Below are 26,552 nucleotides of genomic sequence, written 5' to 3' on the forward strand. Positions count from 1 at the left end.
CTCGAAGACTTTCATTACTATTACTTTTTCCTCCAGCCTCATGGGACCAGAGTCGCACAGGACAGGATTCCTATGTCCTCATGGCCAGCTCTCAGGCCGAGATGGAGGAGTGGGTTAAATTCCTTAAGAGAGTCGCTGGCACGCCCTCTGGAGGTAAGGACTCTGCAGGCTTTCCTGGGCAGGTGTCTGTTACAGCTCAAAGACGGGGAGTTAGTAGCTCCACACAGGATCCCTCCCTGAACAGTGTTCAACAGAGACCATGAGAGGACAACTCTGAGGTTATGCTCGTTGCCAAGTATCTAGCTTCGCTCCCTGCATGAGCTCAAGAGGCAACTCTAGATTAGCCGGACGGACTGCAGCCCTTCGCACCGCAGTGGCAAATGTGTACAACATTCTGTGGCACAAGGATTCTGCCCGGTTATGGGGTCGTGGGGCCGGAGGGTGATGGCAAGATCTATGCTGAAAGCTGGGGGAGGCTGATCAGCACAAGAAAGTGAAGCGGCTGGCCGAAACTGGGGCGGTCAGACTTGGGGGGAGGTTCAGGAACTGTGTCCCACTCCCACGTGCTCTGTGAATTCAGGGTGAGCACTTTTCTGGGCTCCATGACTCATGTGTTTGAGTTTTCTGGCAACCCTGGTGTTGGGTCCACACTAGAGGAGAAGCTGCTGTGAAAAAAAATCTGCAATTAACCCAGCGTCCACAAGAGCCAAAATAGGCAGAGAGCCCAGATGTCCATTGACAGATGAATGGATAAAGATGTGATATATATACATATATATGTAGATATGTATTGTGTGTGTGTGTGTCTACACACACACACACACATATATATATAAAATGGAATATTACCCAGCCATCAGAAAGAATGAAATTTTGCCTTTTGCAACGACACAGATGGAACTAGAGGGTATTATGCTAAAAGAAAAAAGTCAGAGAAAGAGAAATACCTTATGGTTTCACTCATATGTGGAATTTAAGAAACAAAAAAGATGAACATAGGGGAAGGGAAGGAAAACCATAAAAGACCCTTAACTCTAGGAAACAAACTGAGGGTTGCTGGATGGGAGTTTGGTGGGGCAATGAGGTAACTGGGTGACGGGCAGGAAGGAGGGCACGTCATGGGATGAACACTGGGTGTTCTACGTAAGTGATGAAGCACTAAATTCTACCCCTGAAACTAATAATACCTTGTATGTTAACTAAATTGAATTTAAATACAAACTTGTAAAAACTAAAACGAAACAAAAACATCTGCAATTGACAAAACAGGTGAATCCAGCATGTGTTTTTCCTTTCATAAAAATATGAGGAACTGATGTGGGCCATCTCGAGTGATCACCTTCCGTCAGCTTTTTAGGAACACACTTTCTGTCAACTCCAGGATACCCGTATATAATTATTTATCAACTGTGCCGCCTGTTATTTTGGAAGTCATGTGGGGGAGCTTTTTACAGTTCCAATATTAAATATTTATTGGCTTGCCCAATGGTTTCTTTAGAAATTATGAGCACCTTTAGAAATTAGGAGCACCATAACAACTTTGTGGAAATTTGAAAAAATATAGGAAAATAATTACCCCTACAACCAGCAGAGGAATTTTTATGCTTTCCTTCCAGGTAATATTCATATCTACATTCCCCCCCCCCCAGAAGCATGGAATATATACAACACCTTTTATTTTATAGCTAAAGGCTTTTTCCCATGTTGTTATATCGATTCATTTCAGGGATTATTTGGTTGCAAAAAGTAGAAATCGCATGCAACGATGTTAAACAAAGAGGGATTTACTGGGTTGGTATAGTAGCTACTCAGAGACTACGGGAGAATTGCCAAGAGGACTCAAGAGGGTAGGGCCAAGAACTGGACTATGGGCCCAGACCTTACCCTTTTGGATTCTCTGGGGCAGTGCAGCGTCGCATTCTGCTTTTCTCCACATGCCTGCCTGGGTTTGCGTAAGTTCGCAGTGCTCCGGGACTTACTCCTGCCCGTGGCCCCAGACAGCTGTGCCAGCTTTCCTGGACTTCTCTCTCAAGCAGAGCAGGGGCTGAGCTCAACCTCCACCACCCCATTCCAAACTCCTGAGAAAGAAGACCCCCCTGGCTCAGCTGGGGTCAGGAGACCCCCTGCAGACTCAGGAGCTGGGCCAAGGAGGCAGTCCTGCAGCCTGCGACCTGCCTAGCAGGGGGCTGGGAGAAAAAAAGTTACTGATGGGTCACCCAAACTCCAGAGTGCCTGTCACCACTGTCCGAACAGCTGCATCCCGTTACAGAAAGGGGAGCGTGCTTCCATTAACCATTTCCCAGTTCCTAGATACTTCATTTTTGCTATGCTAATCGGTCCAAGATGAAATTTTTGATTAAAGCTCTCTTCTCTGCTGTTCAGCTTTGGGAGGTTTAGCGGTGACTCTCCTTGTTGGCTCCGAGTCCTGTGGACCGTTTCCTGCTTTCCCCAGCCCGGCGCTTTAGACAGCCTGCAAGCTGACAAGAGTAGTGGATGTTGCCTAATTTTGCACATATTCCGAGTCAACATTCAGTGCTTGCCTTATGAATAGCCCCCATGCCTTATATGGTGCTCGGCTTAGCCTTGTCACGGGGAGCTGCTCTACTGGGTCCTACTCCAGGTGGGGATTTCTTCTTTCCCCTACCACGTGAGAAGCCCCTCGAGCGTAAATCCTGCAGGCCAGGGAAAGTCCAAGGGACGAAAAAGAAAGAGTACAGCATATTTATTTATTCAAAGAACAGAATTTGACCCTGGCGTGGTATTTCAGATGTTCCCAAAGCCTCCAGTTGCATCTGAATGCTAGATCTTGGGAGGGGAAGGCATTTTAAGGCAACAGAGGGTCCAGTCTGAGGCCATGAAGCAAGCCTGACTTTTGTTCTTCCTGTTTGTAAGTCAGGAAACTTCTGTTCTGAGGAAGTAGATGATTAGTCCGAGGGGCCCAACTGCCGAGGAGTGGGGCTGGGGCTCCTGCCTCCGTAGGCAGCTTTGTCACAGCAGATACTCGGAAAGTGCCTCTGAGCCGGACCCACTCAATCTGCAGGGCATACCCCTCAACCACTGGAAAGTCACTGAGAGATGCTGTTGCTGCTGCCTCTCTCCAGCCCTTCTTGATACTTTCTGTGGCCTTTCCCACCCAGAAAAGCTCTCTTCTTAGTATCTCCAATACCAGCATCCTCGTTGAGTTGCCCTACCATCTTATCTGAATTAAACAGTGGTCCCAAAACCAGCTGCCTTGCTTTTCCTCAAATACCCAAGGTATGTTCCTGCCTCAGGTACATCTCTATTTGCTCTGCCTGGAATCCTCTTTCCAGTGTGGCTGTGTGTCTTGGTACTCTGCTTTTTTGTAGGTCTTTGCTCAGACATCAGTGAGCCCTCCCTCCATCATCCCATCTGACACTGAATGCCTCCCTTGGCCCATCCTTGACCCTTCCTCTCCCTCTTTCCTTCTTCATTTTTCTTGTCAGTACCATCCTCCAGGAGCTTGCTAAATATTTCACTCATTTGTCCGTAGTTGGTCTCTCCTGGTTAGAAGGAAACCTTCAATCTACTTGGCAGGAATCTCTTTCTCCGTTTTGCTCAGTGTTGTATCCCAGAATCTAAACAGTGCCTGACGCAGTGGATGTGAAGGAATGGCCTTCTCTTCCCATGGTGGTCCGGGGTTCTATTCCCGTAGGCTCTCCTCCTTGCTTGGTGACCATCAGTTTACCTGGGAAACTATTTGGAAAATGGGTTGCTGCCTCTAGAATGATCTCGCTCAAAGTGTGTTAATGGTGAGCTTTGGTGAAACTCTTCATGGTTTGTAGATCCCTTAGAGAATCTGATAAAAGCTGTGGAAGTTCTTCCCCAAAAAGGGTCCCTTTGTACTACCCAGGTACGGAGTCCAAACTATGTTTTAGAAGTTATTCTCATGATGGTTTTGCAGAGCCAAGGCCTTTCTTGCCCCAGTCTCTTTTCTGGCTGCCGTGCTGCCTTGACAAGAAAGAAGGCCCACGTCATTTCCATGACAGGCCCAGCTTTTCCCCCTTGGCTCCTCCTGCCTCCTAGCAGCTCTGAACATTCCTCTCACCTTGTCCCATTCTGGGACCATTTCCAATGCGTCTCCACACATCCCAGAAATTCCTAGACACCAGCTAGATGTCCAGCAATTTAACTCAGTTCTGACACTATCTGCCTAGAGATAGAATCAGATTGCACGGGCAAAGGGCTTGGTCCTGCAAGACGTCTCCCCTTTCATGCATTTCAGGTCCCAGTTTCAAGTCCAGATTGTCACCTGTGCTTTTGACCCAATGGCTGTGGACTGGAGGTTCCAATGACCCCTTCCCTGGGTTCAATTAATTTGCCAAAGGGGGTCCCAGAACTGAGGAAACCAGTTTACTTAGTAGACCTCCCTTTTATTATAAAAGGATCTAACTTAGGAACAGCCAGATGGAGGAGATGCATGGGTCAAGGTGTGGCAAAGACCATCTCAAGGAATACCAGTCTCCCGGAAATCTTCAGGTATCCATCAACCCAGAAATTCTCCAAACCCCATAGCCTTTTAGGTTTATGGAGACTATTGCATCTGTATGATTGTTTAAATCATTGACTGTTTGTTCCGAACTTAATCTCCAGCTCCTCTCCCTTCTTTGGAGGTCAGTGGGTGGGACAGAAAGCTCTAATCCTGTAATCACTAGGTTGGTTTCATTGTTAATCAGCCCACATCCAAGGTGCTTTTGGAAACTCGCCTCCCTAACATAACAAAAGATACCTTTATCTTTCTCCTCAAAGCAAATTCCAAGAGTTTTAGGAGCTCCATGGCAGGAAATGGGTGAAAGACCAAAAACATATTTCTTATAGTAAATCACCACGTCACTCCTTGGAAAGCAGCACCGTGATGTGCCTTGGTGTTCTAGGCTTTTCATTCCTAGCCAGCCAATTTATCTCTTTTTTTCTGCACCAATCTTTCCTAAGGGCCTGGCTGGAAATGTTAGATTCACTTTTTTTCCCCAAAAGCTCTGGATGCAATTCCAAGTTTTCCTAAATTAAGTAGAAGAAAAGGAAGGGAGGTGATCCCATCTGGGCTTTGAGTGACTAGTCCCTTTTTCTCTAAACCACCCCTCCCTCCGTTGGAGGGCTCTGTGTTGCCTGGATCCTCACCCTGAAGCCAGGTGTCTGCCCCACCCTCCAGGGAGCTGGCGCGCCACATTGCAAAATGCTGATTGGTCGGAAATCGTGCCTAGTTCTGCTCTGACCAACCTGGTTGTAAGGCCCGGGCCAGGTCCCGTGTTTTAAGCATATTTGTGTGTTTGCCAACACTAGGCATAGAGTATATGAACAGTGGGTTGTTACATGCTTTGGGTTCCTTTTCTTCCTCTTCTTTCCTAAATTGTCCACATGGTTCAGAACATGATTTCACAATCTACAGCAGGATTAGCCCGTGGGCGTGCCTATCTCTGTGATTCATTGTTACTCCGTGTGTTCTGATTCTTTTTCTTTAGATAAACTGGGTATTAAGAAGGATGGCTTTTTTCTTTCTTTTTCTCTTTTACCGTCTCCCCAAAAAGGTTGATTTTTCCTTATTTTCAGTAGTCCCCCTATCCCTGGAGACAGATACCTTTTTCTTTTCTTTTTTTAAAGATTTATTTATTCTATTTGAGAGAGAGAGAGAGAGTGAGCATGAGCTGGGGGAGAGACAGAGGGAGAGAGAAAGAATCTCCAGCAGACTCCCTTTTTAGTGTGGAGCCTGACACGGGCCTTGTTCCCACAACCCTGAGACCATGACCTGAGCCGAAATTTAGAGTTGAACGTTCAACCCACTGAGCCACACAGGCGCCCCAAGACAGATACTTATTCATTCATTTACTCAACAAATATTTCTTGAGCATGAGCCAAGCACTGTGCTAGCCCTGGGGATACCCCAGTGAGAAAAGACTAGGTCTCCTCTAAGTCTAATAGAAGACAGAAATGAATCAACCCCCAAACCATAACATTACAACTGGGAAAAGTACCATAAAGGAAGAACCCATAATGCACAGTGGGGAGAAATGTCTTTGTCAAGAAGTTTAGGGAAAGCTTCCCTGAACTAGTGATGATTAAGCTTAAATTTGAAGGGTTAGTAGAGGCTAAGTAGGCAGAGGAGGGAGAAGAGAACAGTATCTCAGTCAGAGAAATAGCACATACCAAGGTCCTGTGACAGAAAGGAGAACAGGCTCTGGAGTGAGAGGAAGGTGAGAACAGTAGACATAGCCTTGCTAAAGCTGTGGGTCCTCCTCCTAAGGCAGCTTGGATGAGGGTGGTGGTGGTGAAGATGGAGAAAAGTAAGCAGGTGTGCAGAATGTTTCCAAGGCAACGTTGCTACGACATGGGCATGAATGTGGCATGGAAGGAGAATGTGGTGTCGATGGAGTCTTTGATTCCCAGCCTATGAGCCAATGGAGGGATGAACACCGGTGGGGGGGGCAGTCATCGCATTACTCCTCCTGGCAATCCCTCCTGCTCTCACCTGTCCCCTCATGATGCTGAGAGTCCATTCCTAGTCTCCTGGCAGGGTTGCTGCACTATTTGCTAAAATCTTCTCAACGGGAGGGGGGAATCGTCTCTGTTACCCCACAACCCACCTCCAAGATCATTCTCTCTGAAGGCTTGACTGAGCCACATGCAACTCTGAAAGCATTTTCAGACAAGGGTGGGCTGGCTTCATCAACACTAAGTGAAATCCTGTGTTCCTGCCAGACACTTTGATATATGGGGCAATGCTGGTAAGGGCTTGTGCGGGGAATTCTTTTTTTTTTTTTTTAACCCACCTCCATTCTATCCCTTGAATGGCAGTTGACAATTAGCTGCTAAGTAAAAGGAGGCACTTATTTTTATTGCGGGCCCTGACAGCTTTATGTTCACTCTTTAAAAGCCAAGACTCATGTGTGTAAAGGTGAGTGGGGAGGGGAAGTAGTGTGGGAAGGAGGGAGGGAGGGCCTGGGGCAGGTGCCGACAGATCCCACTATTTCCGCACTGGAGTTAGAACCCGAGCAGTATTTACAAGCATGTGCTGATCTGGAAGCGAGAGAGGATGGTTCTTCTAGGTTGGAGAGGAGGGAAGGCTTTAGGCTGGCCCCGGCAGAGACTGTGATTCCTCGGACCCCATCATGCCTCATGTTCTTAGGATGCCGCAGTGGGACCTGGGCTGTGGCTTTTCTGCCCTGGCACTGCTCTCTTGCTGGAATTTCAGGAGGAAAACCCCCAAGCTCCGAAAGAAAGGTATTTCTTCCCTATTTTGTGATTCAACTCTTCCACTAAAAGGCACTCTGCCCAGCTCCCTTTCCCTCTCCTATGGAGATGGGACTGTTCCTGGAACTGACCCCTTGGAAAGCAGGTACCAGGGCTGGGTCAAAAGGCGAGTGGGTGGGGGGCACCTGGGTGGCTCAGTGGGTTAAAGCCTCTGCCTTTGGCTTGGGTCATGATCCCAGGGTCCTAGGATCAAGCCCTGCATCGGGCTCTCTGCTCAGCAGAGGGCCTGCTTCCCCCTCCCTCTCTGCCTGCCTCTCAGCCTACTTGTGATCCCTCTCTCTCTGTCAAATAAATAAATAAAATCTTAGAAAGAAAACAAAAACCTCAAAAGGCCAGTGGGAAAGAGGGGACAGGGGCGGGGCAGTCCCTTTGGGCTGGACCAGAGGCAACATGGGGGAGGGGCTCTTGTCTTGAACCCAGGAATGTATGTGTGATACAAAAAGGAGGGATGAGGTTAGAAAGGAGTTGACAGATAATCCTTCCGCTTTTGCTTCCCCAGAGCAACTCAGTATCCTGGGGCTGCCTAGCAAGTCTGAGGAGGAAGCTTAGAAGTGAAGGGTGGAGGAGGATGGCCACAGACAGAGACTAGGAAGCTGCCTACCCCTTTCTTCTTCCCCTTGAGACTTAATGATGTTTAAAATTTCACCTAGACAATTGTATTCCACTGGCTTTAAACAAGAAAGATTAAAGTATTAAATTTAGAATAATGAGGTAAATACAACAGTGGACAAGTTCCTAATCTAAGTCTCAGTTTATCCATCTGTAAAATGGAACAATAATATCTTTTTTTTTTTTTTTTTTTGGGTAAGGTTCTTTTTTTCTTTTCAGCGTAACAATATTCATTGTTTTTGCACCACATTTTGTAAGGTTCTTATGAGGACTAGGTGAGAGCACACACGACACCTTCTAGGGCATGTCGTCATAAAATTAGCTTAATTAATTAAATGCATTAATAATTACAGTTATTGCACTATGTATTAGAATTAATCAATTAAGATTTGTACCCATTAAGATGGCAATGTCTCTTATTAATAGTGACTGGACCGGAGTGAGGAACAATTTTGAGTGAGTGACTGGCTGGCCAAGGGCAGGAAGAGCAGGGGCACTAGTTCCTTGAAGGAGTGGGGGCAGCCTGAGAGGCAGGGGAGCCCGAGGTGGAGAATGGTCTTCAAGTGCCTCCCACCCCACTGTCTGCTGTCTTCTTCCTTCCCTCATTTCCTTGGGGTCTAGGCTCTTTCATGTCCACCCAGGATCAAAGGGTAGTGATCAAGACTGAGAAGTCAGAGGTAGGTGTGACTTAGGATTGGGTCTTTGGAGTCCCAGGAAGGTTTTCTATTCCAGACTCCTCATATGTGATTGGAGATGGAGAGTGACAAAGCTTGATTGAAACAAACTAAAGAAAACCAGGATGCTCTTCCTCTTCTGTTGGTCCTGTAGTATCTACAGCCTGCTATGGCCATTTCTTGTTGGAGGGAAGAGCTCTGACTGATTTCTAGGCTGGAGGCATGTAGTTCAGTGTCTTTGTTATATGGGTAATATGAAAACAGTGGGAATGCTAGGAAGCACATGAGGTTGAGGGAAGGAAGGCCCAGGACACGCCAACATTTAGAGGACAGGGAGAATAAGAGGAATTATCCGAGAAGGCTGAGGAAGTGTGGCCCGTGAGATAAATTGAGAACCAAGTGGGAGTGCCAAAAACCATGTGAAAAGTGTCTTAAGAAGGAGTGATTTGCTCTGTCACATGGTGCTGATAGAGCAGTTAAGAGGAAGACTGAGAATTTGACTTCTTGGTTTCAAAAATGTAAAGGCCATTGATCTCTTTGACAAGAGCAAGTTTGGAGAAGTGCTGATCAGAGTATTTTCAGAAGAGAAGGGGTGGGGGACGAGAGCAATGGGAGACTGCCGGTGAAAGCTCTTCAAGGACTGGTCCATCATGTGCCAGGCTCTGTGCCAGGAAATAAAAATAGAGGGTAAACCAGACAGGCTGTCTGCCTTTGAGGAGTCCACAGTCCAGAAGAAGAGAGACATGTTTAAAACTAAACTACCTGAGAAATGGTAGGATAGAGCTATCTATGGGAGCTCTGGGAGGACCACAGGAGGGAGGGATCAGTTCCCTCTGAGGAGAAGACAGTTGGAACTCCTGCTGCTGGAAAATCGGGTTCCCAGGGGGGAGAAGGAGGAAGGGTGTTAGTTCCAGAGTTTTCAAAAGCAAAGACATTTTTTTCATTCTTTTTATCCTAATCTCCAGCTACCAGAGAGGCTGGTCCACAGCAGATACTCAGTTTGTATTTGTTGAATGATTTTGTGAATTCTAGTGGGAGGAGTTTACAAGAAACAGGGTTGCAAAAGAAACCATCACAATAATTTTGACAGTAGCAGTGAGGACAGAGAAGAGAGATGGTTTAATTTAGAAAGTGCTGATCAGTTTCGAGGGAAAAAGAGGGTGTTGCAGACAATCCTGACACTCACACTTCAGCTAATGAGGTTTGTTGAGTGCAAGTTCCTTGCGTTGATGGCTTTGTACTCTCTGTGCCTAGGAAAGTGCCTGATGCTTTACTGCTTGAGTGACTGAAAGCTATATATTGGGAAGAAGGCTACAGGATAAGTAATGATTTGGGAATGTTGGAGGTGGGACGAGAGTGAGATTGGAGAAGACACTGGGGGGACTGCCATTAGACTTTTGATGGGAAAGGATGAATGGATGGATGGATAGATAAACAGATAGCTCTGAACCAGACATGTGGATTTACAAGTTATCAGTCTATAGGTGATATCCAAATGTACTAAATCATGGGACCTTGCGAAAGAGAATATCTAGGGGGAGGAGATGGCTGAGTTGGAATGCCAGGAAGTGACATACTAAAGGAGCAGGTGGAGGAAGGAGCACAGTAAAGGAGATTGCAGAGAAGCCGGCAAGGACATAGGAATAGAATGAGAACAGATGGCTTTGTCATCACATAGGGATAAAGTCTTGATGAGGAAGGAGAATCAACAGCATCAAGAGTCTTCAGGGAAGACCAGCAGGGTGTGGAATGGACATAGGCTATGCCTGGCCATTTCTGAACTGGAAATTTTATTGAGTAGATTGGATGGAAAGACTCAGGCTAATGGAATCAGACTGGGATGGGCTGAGAGGCTGAGAGGTTGATCAGTGAAGAAGTAGAGCCCGTGAGGCTGGCAGTAGACATGTTCTCTTATGAATATACTGATGAAGACAGGAAGACAAGTAGTGGTTGTTTGAGAGCTGGGACAGGAAGTTATTGTTTAATAAATTGGCAGACTTGGACGCACGTGGGCTCTTTCAATTGAAAAAAGAAAAATTTAAAATACAAAAGAAGTGAAGTGAAGTCCTAGAAGAGGTAAGAAAAGATGGAACCCACAGGCTGAGAAAGCAATATTTTAGAGGAAAGCACAGGGTTGTTTTCTTCCTCTGAGAGCAGATAGACAGACAGGCAGAGGAGGAGGGACCAGAAAGTCAGGGCCTGGGGATGAGGATGTCATCATCATGTCCTCACTTAGGAAGAGAAGTTAAAGAGGAGCCAAGGTCATCTGCTGAGACAGAGAAGGGAAGGAAGGGGTGGTGAGTGCAAGGCAAGTGGGGAAGATTTGGAACCAAGTTTTTACCGAGATTGGGAATATGACCTTCCATGATATGCAATGCTGTGTGCCCTGGGAGCTCTAGGAGCACTGGGTGACCAGATGGAGGAACGGAGAGGGTACTGGGAATCAGTAGAGCTGAGATGATGGAGGAGAGATGAGGGTTGGGATGTGGGTTTGCTGGTGAGAGTGACATCACAATGATTGAGTGCAGGGCCTGGAAGGGATAGAGGATGAGCACAACTCCCCTGGGGAGAAAAATTACAGGACTTACTACCCAGAGGGTTGTAAGAAGGAGCTGGATTCCAGGTCACCTGCAAACAGAGCTCTTGCCTCTGGACCTCGGGAATAGAGCTCCCATTTGACAGCACTGACGTCTCCACGTACATCCCCACATCATGTTTGGGATATGGTTCCTTGTCAGTGTCCAGGGGGCCCCTTCAGTCTGAGTTTCAGCTGCTCTGAAACCCATCTGCCTCCCTCTTTGAGGTGCCCTTCAAGGGATTTTTACAAATGCCATGTGGTCTGTTTTAAGTCAGATTATTTCAATCATTTACAAACATATAGGAACCAAATTCTATACTGCTGTTGATATTCTCTAATTGTTTCTTATTATATTGCATGTTGCCCTTTCATTTCCATGACTCAAGTGCAATCTTATTGAAAGCAAGAACCATATCCTACATTCTCTTGTCTATATTACTCATTCCACATGGCCTGCTGCTGACACTCAATAAATGTTAGTGTGGAGCTGAGTTCCTCACCAAGGAGATCTCTACCAGTGCCTAAACTAAAGAAACACCACAGTTGTCATTAATCAGGGAAAGCACTTGCTTAAGAAATAATTCTTTAAGTAATTCAGCAAATCTTACTTTCTATCTACCTTATGCCTGTCTGAACACTGGGGATGAAAAGAGAGCATCTCCGTATTCCCAGAAATGGGGAGCCTAGTCATGCAGAGGGTATGGGCACATACAAATAATTACCATATAATGTCAAAAGGGATTGTGACATTTGAGAAGGAATACAGGTACACAAAGTAGCGACAAAGTCTCTCAGGCTAGGGTCAAGGAAAGCTTGGCAGATGTGATGATATTTGAGTTAGGCCAAATAAGACAAATAGAGTTCCAGCAAACAAGGAAGGAGAGATGAACAGACTGGGCAATGAGAAGACCATCCAAGGGCATGATGACTGGAGAGTGCTGTGGCTTTGGGGAACATCAGAGAGAGGCGTCTTCGGGGGCGTTATCTGAAGTCAGACTGGGGTTGGGGGGTGGGTCAGGTCAAATGCCAACCCAAGCAATGCTAGCCCCAACTTTCAGACTCTAGCTACAAAAATAGTTCATAAAACAGTCTCACTGAAATGCAGTAAGTAAAACAGACAACAGTCCAGTGGATTTGGTTGGGAGTAGGGCGTACAGGACCACACCCCCACACAACCCCATGCTCAGTTCCTCCTAGATTCACCTCCCTCACTTCCCAGCACCTGATGTGATGAGGGACTGCAGAGGAAGCCCCTAAGACTTTGAGGGGTAATTTGGAAAATGCCACTATGACAATTGGGGAAGAAGTCGATGACTATTAAGAGCAGGGTTGGGGGGGCGAGGGAATATGCTTAGGTAAATTGGAGGTGGTTTAGAAAGGTAAGCAGCAAGAGAGTTTTGAAGACGTCAGAAGGGAAGAGACCACAGCTGTCATAGGTGAGAGAGTAGTCTAGTCTGGCTTAGGGCAGTGGCTAGGAGTCAGAGGACACAGTAGATTCAAGAGCTCAGGACGGCTTTTCCCGGGTGGAATCCACATTAGTTAGAGACTGGATACAGCGGACCCACCAGAGAGAGTCCCATGGGGAAAACCAAAGGACTTTGGGAAGCAGTGTCCTGGTAGTTGAAATGGTCATTGTAGCAGGGGCCTAATTATGACAGAGGGAAAATCAGGCGGAGGTGAAGCCATGACCTGTCTTCTGAGCTTCCAGGAACCAAAGGGCCTGGGTACCTGATAGGAGAATGGGTAGCCAACAATTATCCTGACTTAAAAACTAACCTTGTTATACCACTGGGATAGGGAAATTATAGAGCCAAGTACTGACAGGGCTGGGTTAGAGCTGGTCCACACATGCTTTGCTGGAGGCAGTGTAATCTGGAAAAATATTTTTGGACAACAATTTGCATACCATTGAGTCATAAAAATGTTCAAACCACTTGACCTAGTAATTCAACGTGTGGGAATCTGCCCTAAGGAAATAGTTCAAAAGAGTAAAAAGACTATGTTCACCCATCCAAATGTTAATTTATCAATTAAGCAATTAATTAGAAATTATACATTGCACCAAATACATTCCAGGAACTCTGCTTGGTGGATAAGCATGTTCACTGTGGCACTTTTAAAAATAGTAAAACATATGGGGTGCCTGGGTGGCTCGGTCAGTTGGGCAACCAACTTTGATTTATGCTCAGGTCACGATCCAGGGTCCCAGGATCAAGCCCTGGGTCAGGCTTCTAATCTGCTTGAGGCTTTTCTTCCTCTCCCGCTGTTCCTCCTTGCAAATCTTAAAAAAATAAATAAATAAAAGTAGTAAAACATAGTAAACAATCTAAATTATTAAAAATGCTGCAATGGTTTCATACAATAGGAGACAGCCATGTGATAGACTGTTATATTTTGAAGCTATATGACACAAGCAGAATTCAAAATGGCCTGTTTTCTGCTTTGGTTAAGAGCACATTTCCTTGAGTTTACTGCTTGAATTCTGACTACCATGCCTTGGCACCTGACCTTGGCAAGTTCACTAGTGCCTCTGAAGCTCAGTGTCTTTTGTAGTAAGGTGAGTATAACGATTCTACTACCTCGTGGGGTTACTGTGAAGATTAAATGAGAACAGGTATGCACAGTGCCTGGCACAATTTCTAGCCCACAACATGTACTCAGTAAAAGTGAGTTGTTATTTTAAATTTGTAAGAATGTGGGTCAAGAGAGAAAGACTGACAGAGACTGCCCCAAATGTATAGCCCCAGGAAATATTATGGGTGATTTGTCTCCTGCCTTTCATCCAATATCATTGCCCTACAGCTTTTTGGGGTTACAGGCAACACAAAAAAATCCAGATCTGGGCAAAGCACTTTGACCTACCAGTTCATCCAATGGAACTCAGAGTGATGAGCAGGTCCTGTCTTTCTCTTCCCAGCTGTGTTTGGCCAGCGTTTGGATGAGACCGTAGCCTATGAGCAGAAATTCGGCCCCCACCTGGTGCCCATCCTGGTGGAGAAGTGTGCAGAGTTCATCCTCCAGCATGGTCTGAATGAAGAGGGCATCTTCCGACTGCCTGGGCAGGACAACCTGGTGAAGCAGCTCAGAGATGCTTTTGATGCCGGGGAGCGGCCCTCCTTTGACAGGTACCCTGTCTTCACCGTACCCTCCCCCTGCCTCACTCGGGCAGGGACACTTCTCTCTACCAGCTGAGCTATAGGACTTGCACAGCTGCTCCCACAGCCCTGGCTGGCGATAAAGAGAGCCTTCTGTTTTGCTGATCACTTACAGGAGGAATGACGTGAACGAGAACTAGGGCCTCGATGATGTAGCAGGAGGGGGAGTGCCATGGTGGGAGGGGACCTAGCTTGAGGCCCACACTGCCGGACCGATGAGGACCGTGGAAGAGCTGAGCTGGCTCTACGGTCTGACTCAGCGTGGTGGAGAACGTACTGTCTCTATACCCAAGGGCTCTGATGTTCTTCCACAGCTTTCCAGAAATGGCCAGAACCAGGACTTCTTGTTAGTTTGGGAGACTGCAGTAGCATCCACCTCTGAACTTAGTTCTGAGCCTTTTTGGAGAGAGTACATAATGATGACTTAGCAGACTGGCATCCCCCCATGTCTCCCTTGTGGAGGTTGCCCGGGTTTGGTTGGGGCCTACCAGCTGTAGTGACATTTCTTCTCGCCATCGCCTGCCCGCCCAACCTCCTGCTGCTCCCTAGCCAAGGTTTCCCACTCTGCCGCAGCCAGCTGGTACACCCTCCACCCCGACATTGGACGCTCTCCGCCTGTTGTGCAATATTCACCCTGGTTGCCTGTGTGTTCTTGTCCTGCTGGCAAGAAAGAGCTATTGTTCTTTCCAAATCAGCAGCCCATAAATCAAGTTTTGGGGAGACAGGCCTCAACTCTATCCAGTTTCCAAAGGTTGAAATTCCCCAAGAGGTTATTTATGACCTAGGAACAGGGTTGATCCTGGGAGAACCATGAACCATGCCATTAGGTCCCTCTCCCTGATATCCTCTCCCGTCTTCAGCAATGCCCATTCTTCCCTGAAACATCTCTCATACCACCTGTTCTCTCCAGTCTCACGGCCACTGTCTGAGTTTGGCCCACCACATGTCCGTCTCTGCTGCCCTCGGTGTGCAGTAGGTTAACTTATCAAGAGCGCTGTATTTTTACAGGAAAGCGATGGGTGGAGTTGTTACTGTAACTGTAGCGGGTTATGGGCATCAAATTTATGGACCTCTCAGCAGCACTATAAATTGCATTTCATTATCAGACAGCTGTTCAATTAAGCTCACCAACTTTGTATTCCGTTTTCTTCTTGTGTTTTTAATTAGCTTTGAGTTGATCAAAAGATACAGGTGAGTTGTTGCTAAAGGGATGTGAACACTCAGCCAGGAGGGATAGAGGTGATTGTAGGGTTTTGTCAGATAACCTGCCCTGGGCTTGATTTTATGGACCTATAAAGTCAGCCTGGGTGGTGGAGTCATAGTCTTTGATTCCTGGGAAATATTTGGGGCTGGAAGGAGGAAAATTTCGCAGCTTGTCATGACCCTTCCACCCCCAGAACTAAGAAGTAGAGTTTACACACGAGAACTAGGAGGGGTCGCCTGGGGGCTCTTAAGAGTCCTCCTAGGGCCGAGACTTAGGTCTATGTAAACCTTGTAGGTACTCATCCAGACCTACATTGGTCATAACGTGTGGTTCTAGATCCCCCAAATTGTCTCACTGGAATGAAGAGAAACAAAGGAGCTTTTATTTGGTAGATTCTAGAGCACCTAGATCTGATTCTCATTAAACATATACATGTACATTTAAAAATCTCTTTGTTGAGCTTCTGCCATCCACAAAACTAATGGGCTTCTGATAGCTGTAGTTCTCTGAGACACATACAGACGTGCCACATTTTAAGGTCCGTGCTACCACGGAAGGATTGGCAGAGCCATCCGTGGTGCCTGGGCTAATCTCTGGGGGATCAGGGGTTGAACTCAGAAGTCACCTGGCTCCTGATTTGCCCTTGTCCTTGACTTAAAAAAAAATAATTTAAAGATGTTTCATTGGGTTGAAGGAAGAGCAAAATCAGGAAAAATCATGCTGGAAATTTAGGCTATCACTGTGACAACTGATTTGATCCTGTTACAATGGGGGCACAGATATTAAACCAAAAATTTCCTGAAATAATTGCATAATTTCCATTGTGTTAAGTGCTAAAATTGAAAACTGGATGGTACTCTGAGAACATAGAGCAGGAGCCTCCCCCCTTTTTAAAAAGATTTATTTATTAGAGAGAAAGTGGGGGAGAAGGGCAGAAAGAGTCTTTTAAAAAATTTTTTTATTATGTTAGTCACCATACAGTACATCATTAGTTTTTGATGTAGTGTTCTATGATTCATTATTTGCATATGACACCCAGTGCTCCATGCAAGACGTGCCCTCCTTAATACCCATCACTGGGTTAACACATCCCCCCATCCTGCCCCTCCCCTCTGAAACCCTCAGTTTTTTTCCGGAGTCCACAGTCTCTCATGGCTCATCACTCCCTCTAATTTCCCCCACTACAGTTTTCCCTTCCTTCTCTTAATGTCCTCCATATTATTCCTTATGTTCCACATATGAGTGAAACATATGAAAATTGTCTTTCTCTGCTTGACTTATTTCACTCAGCATAATCCCCTCCAGTTCCATACATGTTGACACAAATGCTGGATATTCATCCTTTCTGATGGCTGAGAAATATTCCATTGTCTAAATGGACCACATCTTCTTTACTGATTTGTCTGTTGAAGGGCATCTCAGCTTAAATGGACTTGTAGTTAAGCCCAACCCAGGACTCGCTTTCACAACCCTGAGATCATAACCTGAGCCAAAACCAAGAGTGGGATGCTTAACGGACTGCATCACCCAGGCTCCCCAGGAGCCTTTTGGCATATTCTGGTGGATTTACAGAGACCCTCCAAAGAGAAATGACATTTACACTCAGACACACTAAGCAGGCACAAGGGGTTAGTCAGGACAAGCAGAATTATCTTCCCCCAGTAAAATGAATCAGGAAGCTTCCTCTGGTTTTAAATATTCCCAGATGATTTATATAGATAATTGTGCTCTTTGGTTATAACTTTGAAGCATCTACACTATATCAATGGTTATAACCCTTTCTTTTTTCTAATGTTAGATATTTTTGCTGTCATAGTTTCTTCTGATTGAACTATCTAGTAGTTTGTGGTTTTTGTTATTGTCATTTATTTTCGAAAGATTCTGTTTTTTTAATGTATCATTGATGCTGTCTTTCTTATTTCAAATTGTTGTTGGCAACATTCGTTGCTTGGGTGTAATTTGTGTGTTGGAGACTGTGCCAGGCAGTGGACAGAATGTCAGAGATTGGAACCGTGGAGGCAGGAGGCCAGAGAGGAAGCTGGGGCAAGATCCTGGCAGGAGGCCATTACCTTCTGAAATAGAGCAGTGAAGGGTGGGGGGCAGGACTTAGAGCAACTCACATGACATTCGGGTAGGATTGAGGGGCTAACTGGATGTGGAGTGAGGGAGAGGCCCTGGATTCTTACTAAGACCATAGAGACGGTTGCAGTGCTGGGGCATGAGGAGGACCCGCTCTTGGACTTTAGGATAATGTGTGTCAGCAGGTTGTCTTTCTGCTGTTTTCTTGGGAACTTCTCATGTATTTTGACAAGAGGGCTTTGCCCAGGAATATTTTTAGGCAGTGAGTCAGCAGGGAAGGCTTTTCCAGAATCCCCACCTTAAGTGAATGGTTCCCACCCTCAATTTCCTGAGGCAACAGTGGACCACAGTCTGGGCTCTGTGCCAGTTTACAGTCTCATTTTGAGGCTGCAAAAGGGGGGCCTTTTCAGGAGACAGCTCTGAACACTGGCTATTAAAACAAACAAAAAATACTTACTCGGGAGGTCAAGACAGAGCTTTACAGTCAAGTCCTGACATTCTCATTTCTGCCCCCTCCAATGCCTCCCTTCTCCTCCTTCTGCCCAAACTGACCCATTCTGCCCCTTCTCCAGGAAGCTCTTCTACCAGCCAATTCTATACTCCCCATCCCTGAAACTAAGGAGACACTCACATGGTGTGAACCTCTTACCACATTGTAGCTTTTCAAAATACTACCTGGACAGTTGCTTTTATATGAAGCAAATAATTTCTTCACTAATGAACTTCAAGCATATGGTAGACTCAGACTTATTTTCTCTTACGGAACTGCAGAATAAATGCAGAAGCTCTATAACCACAGGTCAGTGGACTTCGATAAGGGCCACATATGAAATATCGAGGCTTTGTAGGCCAGTTGGTTTCTGCTGCAGCTTCTCAGCTCAGCTGAGAAAATGAGCCAAAGACAATGCAAAAATGAATGAACATGACTGTATTCCTATAACACTGTAGGGAGGCTGAAATTCAAATTTCATATTTTCACAGGCCATGAAATAAGCTTCCTTTGAGTTTTGTTCCCAACCATTTAGAAACATAAAATCCATTCTTAGCTCAAAGGCTGTACAAATACAGGCAGTGGGCCAGATTTGACTCCTGGGCCAAGGGTTACCCACTCCTGCTGTAAGCTGGAGAAGCTGTACTGGAAAAACCCGAGCCTCCCTTGTCAACAGGCAGCCATATGAATACCATCTACGTGTCTGCAGCAGGACCTCTGCTCCCCACCCTCCCTTCCCTATGTTCTCCCTTCCCCCTGCTGTAACTTCTTTTCACTCTTCAGATTGTTCCCATGGCTCCCTAACTCTGCACTGGGTGTCCCTGTTTTTCATACTTTCATACAGTCCCAGGTGCTGGGCTTCCTGGTCCTGGTACTAACCTCAAAATATTGTAATGACTTGGTAATGTGTGAGTCTGCACAACTCTGTGGTTCAATGAGGCTGGGTGTCCTGTGTATCCCTCAGGGTCCCCGCTGAAATTGCAGTGCTTGACATAGTATCTTGTACCTCGTAGGTTCTGTCAATGCTTACTGATCGAATGCATGACTGAAAATATGTAATGAATCCCAGAAAAGTTTTAAGCTCTCTGAGGGTTTAACGAGATCATGGACCACAGATATAAATGAGTTATTGCATGAAAAATTAGAGACTAAGTAAAGAATGCAAAATTGTGAGGCACTAAGGAACTTGGAGAAAAAAGAAAGAGATGAAGACAAAGATAATTTAATAGGATCAATGAAAAGATAGACCTTGAACTTACCTTTGAGGTAGTTGGGTAGAAGAGATAAAGGAAGAAGTATTGGGGGTCATTATTCCAGAAGATTAGTAAAGATGTTGTGTTCAGATACATCTGTATCAGACTCTACTCCTTGGCAAAACTCCCTTTTGGAACCTGAGGTTCTATTCAGTGGATCACTAAGGGGAGGTGAGGAATGTTCTGGAGTTTCACTTTCAAAGAACATTGCTTATTTTTTTGCAGAGAGACAGATGTGCACACAGTGGCCTCCCTGTTAAAGCTCTACCTCCGTGACCTCCCGGAGCCCGTGGTTCCCTGGAATCAGTATGAGGGGTTCCTGCTCTGTGGGCAGCTCATGAATGCAGATGAGGCAAAGGTCTGTATCATTGAAGTTAGTTGTCCTGCTTTGGAAGAAGGTGTTGGTTATTGAACTATTCTGGTGGGCAAGCAATGGTGGGTCAGGGAACCCATAACTTTGAGTGAGATACTTTTTCAAACTGGAACTTTGTCAGCAACAAAAGGCAATTTAAACCAATCATTGTGCCAGCCTTGCTGAGATGTAACAGTCCAATGCAGAACTGAATATCATTGAATACACCCAAGTCACTGTAAAATTAATAAGAGACAGAGGAAGCTTCTGAGAAGGGTTTCAAGCAATATGGCCTTGCTGAGACCCCATGGGACGCAAGGACAGAGCTGACACACTGGAAGTCAGGGGAGAGGTGAGAATGTTCTAGTTCCATGGTGAATGAGTGTCAGGCATAGACATACAAGGGATGCATGTGCCAGAGAAAGGAAGGACAAGGAGATTTTCTTTGTTCTTTTCCATTGCAGCTGCTTACAGGGCTGTGGTCAGTGTCTGTGGATGCCTGCTTGTTAGAAGGCATGTGTTTGCCTGCAGGATTTGTGATCTTATGTAAATCGTTTCCAGAAAGGTCTTATAGTCAATAGTCACTACCCTGGACTCATGTTAATTAAACACACCAACCAACAAAAGAAACCGGGAAAACCCATCTAACAATAAAAAGACCTTCATGGTTTTTAACCAGGATTTGCAAAATCAAATGCCTGAGAAATACTTTTATTAATACTGCTAATAATTAGGGTCTAACTCCCTGCTTTAGGGGGGGTTAGTTCTTAGCACTACTGTGTTAAAGCTCTCTTTGGCAAAATGGTGCACAGAAAAGCCTACAGTGAAGACCTGGATTTAACTTTGATTTTGTCTTTAGGCAAATTAAGCATTTTCTACTAGAGTTTATTTACAGCAAAACATTCTATAATGGCAGAACTGGTATATAGTTGCATTGATCAATATGACCACCTCTAACCACACATGGTTATTGGGCACTTGAAATGTGGCTAGTTCAGCTACAGAACCAAATTCCTAATTTTATTTTGTTTTCTTATTTAAATAGTCACGTATGTCAAGTAGCTGTTGTACTGGACAGCACAAACTGAGACAAATTTCATAATAATATCTGCTATACTTAGGATTGTTTTGAGGACAAGAGATATGAGGTAGGTGAGTGATATTTTTAAATGATTGTTTTAAGGAAAGGTTTATTCTCCGTTTTAGAATTTATTAAATAGTATGCCCCCAGAAAACTATATATATATATACACACACATATATAACGATATATATCATTATATATTATATATAATATATAAGGTATTATATGATAATATATTATATCGTTATCATTATATCACATATATCATGATATATATTTTATATATAGACACACATACACACACACACGGTTGTCATTTTTAAACAACAGAACAATAGTACCCTAGACCTGGTAGAAAGCGTAAACTATGAGAACTTCTCTCCTAACTCAGGGCAAAGAGCTTCACCACTTAAGAGGATTCTGGTACAAGAAAAAAGGTGATTTTGAAATGATGAAAGAGAATGATGAAATTTTGAAATGATGAAAGAGAATGAAAGAGATGATACAGGTGAAGCTAATATGCTGGAGCTGTTGTAGCTATTTTCCGACCCAAAAGTTAGGTTGCGTGATCTCATACAGATCTTCCTCAGCAACAAAACACAAATAAAGCCAATCGTGGTGTCAACCTTCCTGGGATGTAACAATCCAATGCAGAATGGGACTATAATTAAATACCTCAAGCCACTTTAAATTTAGTAGCTGAGTGCACGATTTGGGGCAGGATTAAGGAATTTTTTTGTGGGGGGTGAAAAGAGGACATGACAAATCTTAATTAATATAGGCATATCGGCTCCTCTTTGTGGAAGTAACAACGCTTTTTGGAATGAGGTTTGAAAGTTGGCTAGAAAGACCAGGCAACCTCTCAGCCCCTGGCTGCAGGGAAAGCAAAGGAGGTACACAGATGCAGATCTGACAGTAAGACTTCCCCCACCACCCCGCCCACTGAACTTCCCCACTTTGGACCTGCTTCTCCCAACTTTCCTCCATCTCAACATCTCTGAGTTTCTAATCTGGGGTAATGTTCATCTGGACAGGGCAGAGGACATCAGCCTCCCTTGCTGGTGAAAATGTGGCAGGGGTGGTAGCTGGGAGCCAAGAGTCTACAGAAACCTTTGCGAAGAATTCACTCGTTAAACTGAAGAGGATGGAATCCCAGTATGAAGCAGGCATCCTGGATACAGAGAGTCTGCAACAAGTCACTGCGCGCAGGCTCACAGGGCTTAGGGTGCAAAGGAGGAGTTGCTCAGGGTTGAGGGAGCCTGTGTGTCTCATGTTAACTGATGCGATTTTATAATCACAACATTATCGGCAATGACTACAGACCCTACAGGCAGCTGCGGGTGAAAAGAACTAAGAAAAGCTCTCTGTCCTTCCCCTCCCTGGCACATACATTCCTTGTATGATGGTCTCGTGGAGCTAGAACATTCTGACCTTTATCTGTCCCCCAGCCCCCAGATTAGTCAGCCTATCCTGTGTCCCAGCAGGTCTCAGCAAGGCCATATTGCTTAAAACCCTTCTTAGAAACTTCCTTATTCTCTCACTACTGATTTTTTTTTTTCACTTCTCTTCTCTTGGGGTATTTGATTTTAAATACCAAATAGCTTGGGGTATTTGGTTATGATCCAGTTCTTTACTGGAGTGTTAGATCTCAAGCATTCACTAAGCAAACAATTATTAAGAGTATGAGTTGTCAAATCATGCTTGCCTTAGAGTAGCTCTGAGTTGGGGAAGAGGATATGACAAATTTAAAAAGATGGGCTGTAAAAATATCCGTAGCCTCTCCATACTATTTTTTTTGCAGCTTCCTGTGAATTTATAATTATTTCAAAGTAAAAACTTCTTTAAAAAAACACACACACAAAAACTATGGAACGGGAGTGACTGCCCATGCTGCTTCTGTACCGATACATCAGTTATGTTCCCCATCTTCTAGAGTCTCATTGCTAGAAAGGGAGCAGGCTGGTTTACAGTGTAAAATCTCTTCCCAGGCTCAGCAGGAGTTGGTGAAGCAGCTGTCCATCCTTCCTCGAGACAACTATAGCCTCCTGAGCTACATATGCAGGTAAAAGTCCCCTGGCATCACTTTCTAGCTGTATCAGAAAAAAGCCCCAGTTAGAGGGGGAAAGGGGGTCTCTTTGAACTCACAGCTTCTGGTCCAGACCTTGGGAAGGTCAGCAATATTCATGCAGCACTGAAGTAGTTCCCTTTATCCATAAGATAATTTCAAGGATCCATTCCAAGTCTGACTGGCAAGCAAAGTGAACATGCTTCCTCTTTAGGCCTGCCCTAGGGCTGCCTGGAGTCCTGGGACATGCAGGAACACCCAAAATCCTTATAATGTTTCTAGCAGTATCTCCCATCTTCCCGACTCTGGGACCATAATTTAGTGCCCTGGAGACATTCATGGCAACACGTAGCATGTTGTAGTATCCATGTTATAAAAGTGATACATGCTTGATTTGGAAACCAGAAAAATACAACATACTATAAATAAGAAATAAAAATAATACACAGTGTCCTCACTCAGCAAAAATCACTATTACTGCTTGGGCACGTTTCCTTCTGGATATTTTTCTTTTATGAAAGATCTTTACATATATCAATATAAATATTGGGGAACAATTTTTTGTATATATTTGTATCCTACTGGTTTTGGCTTAATATTATATTGTGAGCATTTCCCTATGTCATAAAATAGGATTATAAATGACTATGGTATTCCATAATGTTTCCTTGTTTGAAAACACCACCATTTATTTGGTAGTTTCTATGTATTTGGAATTTTAAGTTGTTTCAGCCTATCCATTTAAAAATAGTTTTTGGAGAAGGTATTTAGAAATTCCTTTGCCAATATTGTCAGGTTTTTTTTTGGTTGTTGTTGTTTTTTTTTTAATAAGAAAGCTGAGAGCTTCATGCCTTCATTAGGTAGAATTATAGTAAAAATTCTTTCTGGCTGTTGATTACCCACTGAGAATTGAGATGCTTGGCACTGTAATCATAGTCCCACTCCTGAGACTAGAAGGAAGGAGATGGGATCCATCTCTGAGATCTCTGTGGTATCTGGAAGTGCTTCCTTCTGGCAGCTTCCTATTTCCTACTATGGGACTTCCTGGCTGCCCACAGGTTCCTACATGAAATCCAGCTCAACTGTGGTGTTAACAAGATGAGTGTCGATAACCTGGCTACGGTGATTGGTGTGAATCTCATCAGGTCGAAGGTCGAAGACCCTGCTGTGATCATGAGAGGTATAGCTGGTCCCATTGGGGAAGGCAGGTGCAGAGGAAGTGACAACAATTACCTAGCTATCAAAGGGCCCTGCAATTTTCCAAGCATTTTCAGTTGATTCCCTTGTCCCTACTGTGAAATAGCCCTGTGAAAGAAGCAGGGCAGAAGTTATGTTCATTTTCCAGATCGCAGCTGAGCAGAATGGTGAAAAATTGAGCTAGTGGTCACACAGTACAAAAGGCTAGCACAAAAACAGTATTTTTTTAGTCTTGTATAACTTTTAAATCCCCTTAGCCAGAGAAAGCAAGTTTGCCAGTGAATAGAGAAAGCAAGCTTGATTGTATAAGATAACTCACAAAAGATTACTTGTGAAGTTGTGTTGAAAAAGCTTCTGTGGCTGTGTCTTGATTTGGTGAGCAGAAGTGCTGGCATAGAGTACTGATGTCTGCCATGCATTTGGGAAGGCAGTACACCTGGCACGTATTTACTATGTGAGCAATAAGAAATGAGATGACATGTTGAGGACCACATCAGGGGAGAAAGATGTCTTCATTTTCTCTACTATATTACTTAGTTTCTGATCAAAGACTGACCCATGGCCTGCATAGGCTGAAAATAACCCTCTTTTACCCCACTCCCATATCCTTCTCTCCCTTCTCTTTCACCACAATCTCCTACCTCAAGCAATTTAGAAGGGTCCCACGAAGAGTAATGGGGACCTTTTGGGCCCTCTGGTTTTAGAACCAAGTTTAGAGACATCCCATGGGTGGAAACTGTGAGGACTGCCCACCTCTTGCCATGGTCCAGGTCTACAAATCTCTTTCTTCTTTCAGGGACTCCTCAGATCCAAAGAGTGATGACCATGATGATCAGAGACCACGAAGTCCTCTTCCCCAAGTCCAAGGATGCACCCCTGTCACCCCCAGCTCAGAAAAATGACCCTAAGAAACCTCCAGTAGCTCGAAGCTCTGTAGGTTGGGATGCCACTGAAGACCCTCCAATTTCTAGGACAGAGAGCTTCAGTAATGCGGTAAGGTGCAGAGAAATTTCTTCCTTCCCTCTAACTCTTCCTTTAGTCCAAGTCATTCCATGTAAGTGCTAGTCTGGGGTGGAGGTTTGAGCAGTTTTAGAGGATGCCACGACAGTGGACACAGATCCATTTGAACGCATCTTGAAAGCCTGACCTCTTTCAAAATCTAGTCTCTGTTGGCATCCTAGAGGTGGGGTTAGTGACATGTGTGCCAGTTTCCCAATGACTAAGCAGTGAGAGTCCTCACTAAAGCCCACTCTAAAAGGGAAGCCTTTCCAAACACAGTCCAGGAAGGTTCAGTAGGGGAAATTATATGTCACATTGTAAGGGTGTTAGCAAGAGTTATTGAAAATTCCAGGTCAAAGTCCAGAGAGAACTGGTTTCCCGCTAATCCATGAAACGTGATTTCTGTGATGTGTTCATGTAATATTTCTCATTCCCTGATAAGTTGTCTCAGCAATGTCACTCCCCTCATTTGTACTAAAAGGTCGTGGCTCACATTCCCATGTCAAAAAACTCTGCAACCTCTGAAATGTAGAGTAGTTGAGGCCAATAATTTACAAAGTTCAAATATTTTTATGTATTTTTAGAGACAAATACTTAAAAAAAAAAAAAACAGCCATGAACTTTTTGTAGCAGCTTGACTCTTTTTATGTGACCAAGAGATGAATTTAAAGTTTTTGGTTGATCTGGTAATGAAGTTGTCTATAGTACTGTTAATCCTGAGGATAATTAAAGAAGTATGAAAAAAAGATAGGTAGTGGTAGTAGTTATGATTTTTCTTAGGTGATGTCTGTACATGATGCATTTTACCAACACCCCCAAATTAATATTTAGAAATGCTCATACTTCATACAATGAAATCCAATTAGCGGTCCTTGGGAGTAGACATCATTATGCTTATTTGATAGGTTTCTATTTATTGTAACAGTATGGGCAGCTATGGGCAGACACTGTGATGGGAAACTTAAGTAGGTCACCTCTGGGGTCCTCACCATAACTCTGTAGGGCAGAATTTGTCATCCACATCTTGTTTTTCAGGACTGGAGGCTCAGGGAGGTTGACCAGTGGGAGGAAAATGGCAGCACTATGGTGTTACAGAGTGGGTTTTAGTTCTAGTGCTCACTTTGGGGCCCCAGGGCTTCTGTCTCCAGGTGGGGTTGAGGAAGCAGGTGATAGATTAGAAGGAGAGCTTAGGCCTTGATTTTCTGATTTTAGGGCTCATTGTTTTTCTTCTTTTTTTCTTTTTAATTTACATATCTATGGTTCAAAAAAATTAAAATGAGAAAAACTATATATTAAGAAATCCTGCTTCCTTTGCTATCTCCATCCACTCCATCCTTCCTCACCTTTATTTGCTTCATATTTATCCTTCCAGTGTTTCTTTATACAAACAGATATGAATGTAAATTATTTACATTTTTATGCAAATATATTCTCTTGCTCTCTCTTTCTCCACACACACACACACACAAGCGTGCACACGCACACACACATACATTTATTCTTTATATTTATCTTGCATTTTTCCGCTTAAGAGTATATCCTGAAGATAT

The 26,552-nt window shown here is 44.5% G+C and overlaps 1 protein-coding gene across 2 annotated transcripts in view; it reads left to right on the forward strand.

The window, feature by feature from the left end:
- ARHGAP25 (Rho GTPase activating protein 25) overlaps positions 1 to 26,552 on the forward strand; it is an 82,573-nt gene that overhangs the window by 51,460 nt on the left and 4,561 nt on the right. The window contains exons 4-9 of one of the 2 annotated variants that reach the window (XM_044261286.1): positions 37 to 153; positions 14,042 to 14,249; positions 19,531 to 19,663; positions 22,730 to 22,803; positions 23,865 to 23,986; positions 24,800 to 24,996. In XM_044261286.1, coding sequence (XP_044117221.1) covers positions 37 to 153; positions 14,042 to 14,249; positions 19,531 to 19,663; positions 22,730 to 22,803; positions 23,865 to 23,986; positions 24,800 to 24,996 — 851 coding nt within the window. Of the gene's footprint in view, positions 1 to 36; positions 154 to 6,707; positions 7,234 to 14,041; positions 14,250 to 19,530; positions 19,664 to 22,729; positions 22,804 to 23,864; positions 23,987 to 24,799; positions 24,997 to 26,552 lie in introns of those variants that run through there. The other variant, XM_044261287.1, reaches the window with a different exon arrangement.

This window comes from Neovison vison, chromosome 8 (assembly GCF_020171115.1).
Source record: "Neovison vison isolate M4711 chromosome 8, ASM_NN_V1, whole genome shotgun sequence".
Lineage (NCBI taxonomy): Eukaryota > Metazoa > Chordata > Mammalia > Carnivora > Mustelidae > Neogale > Neogale vison.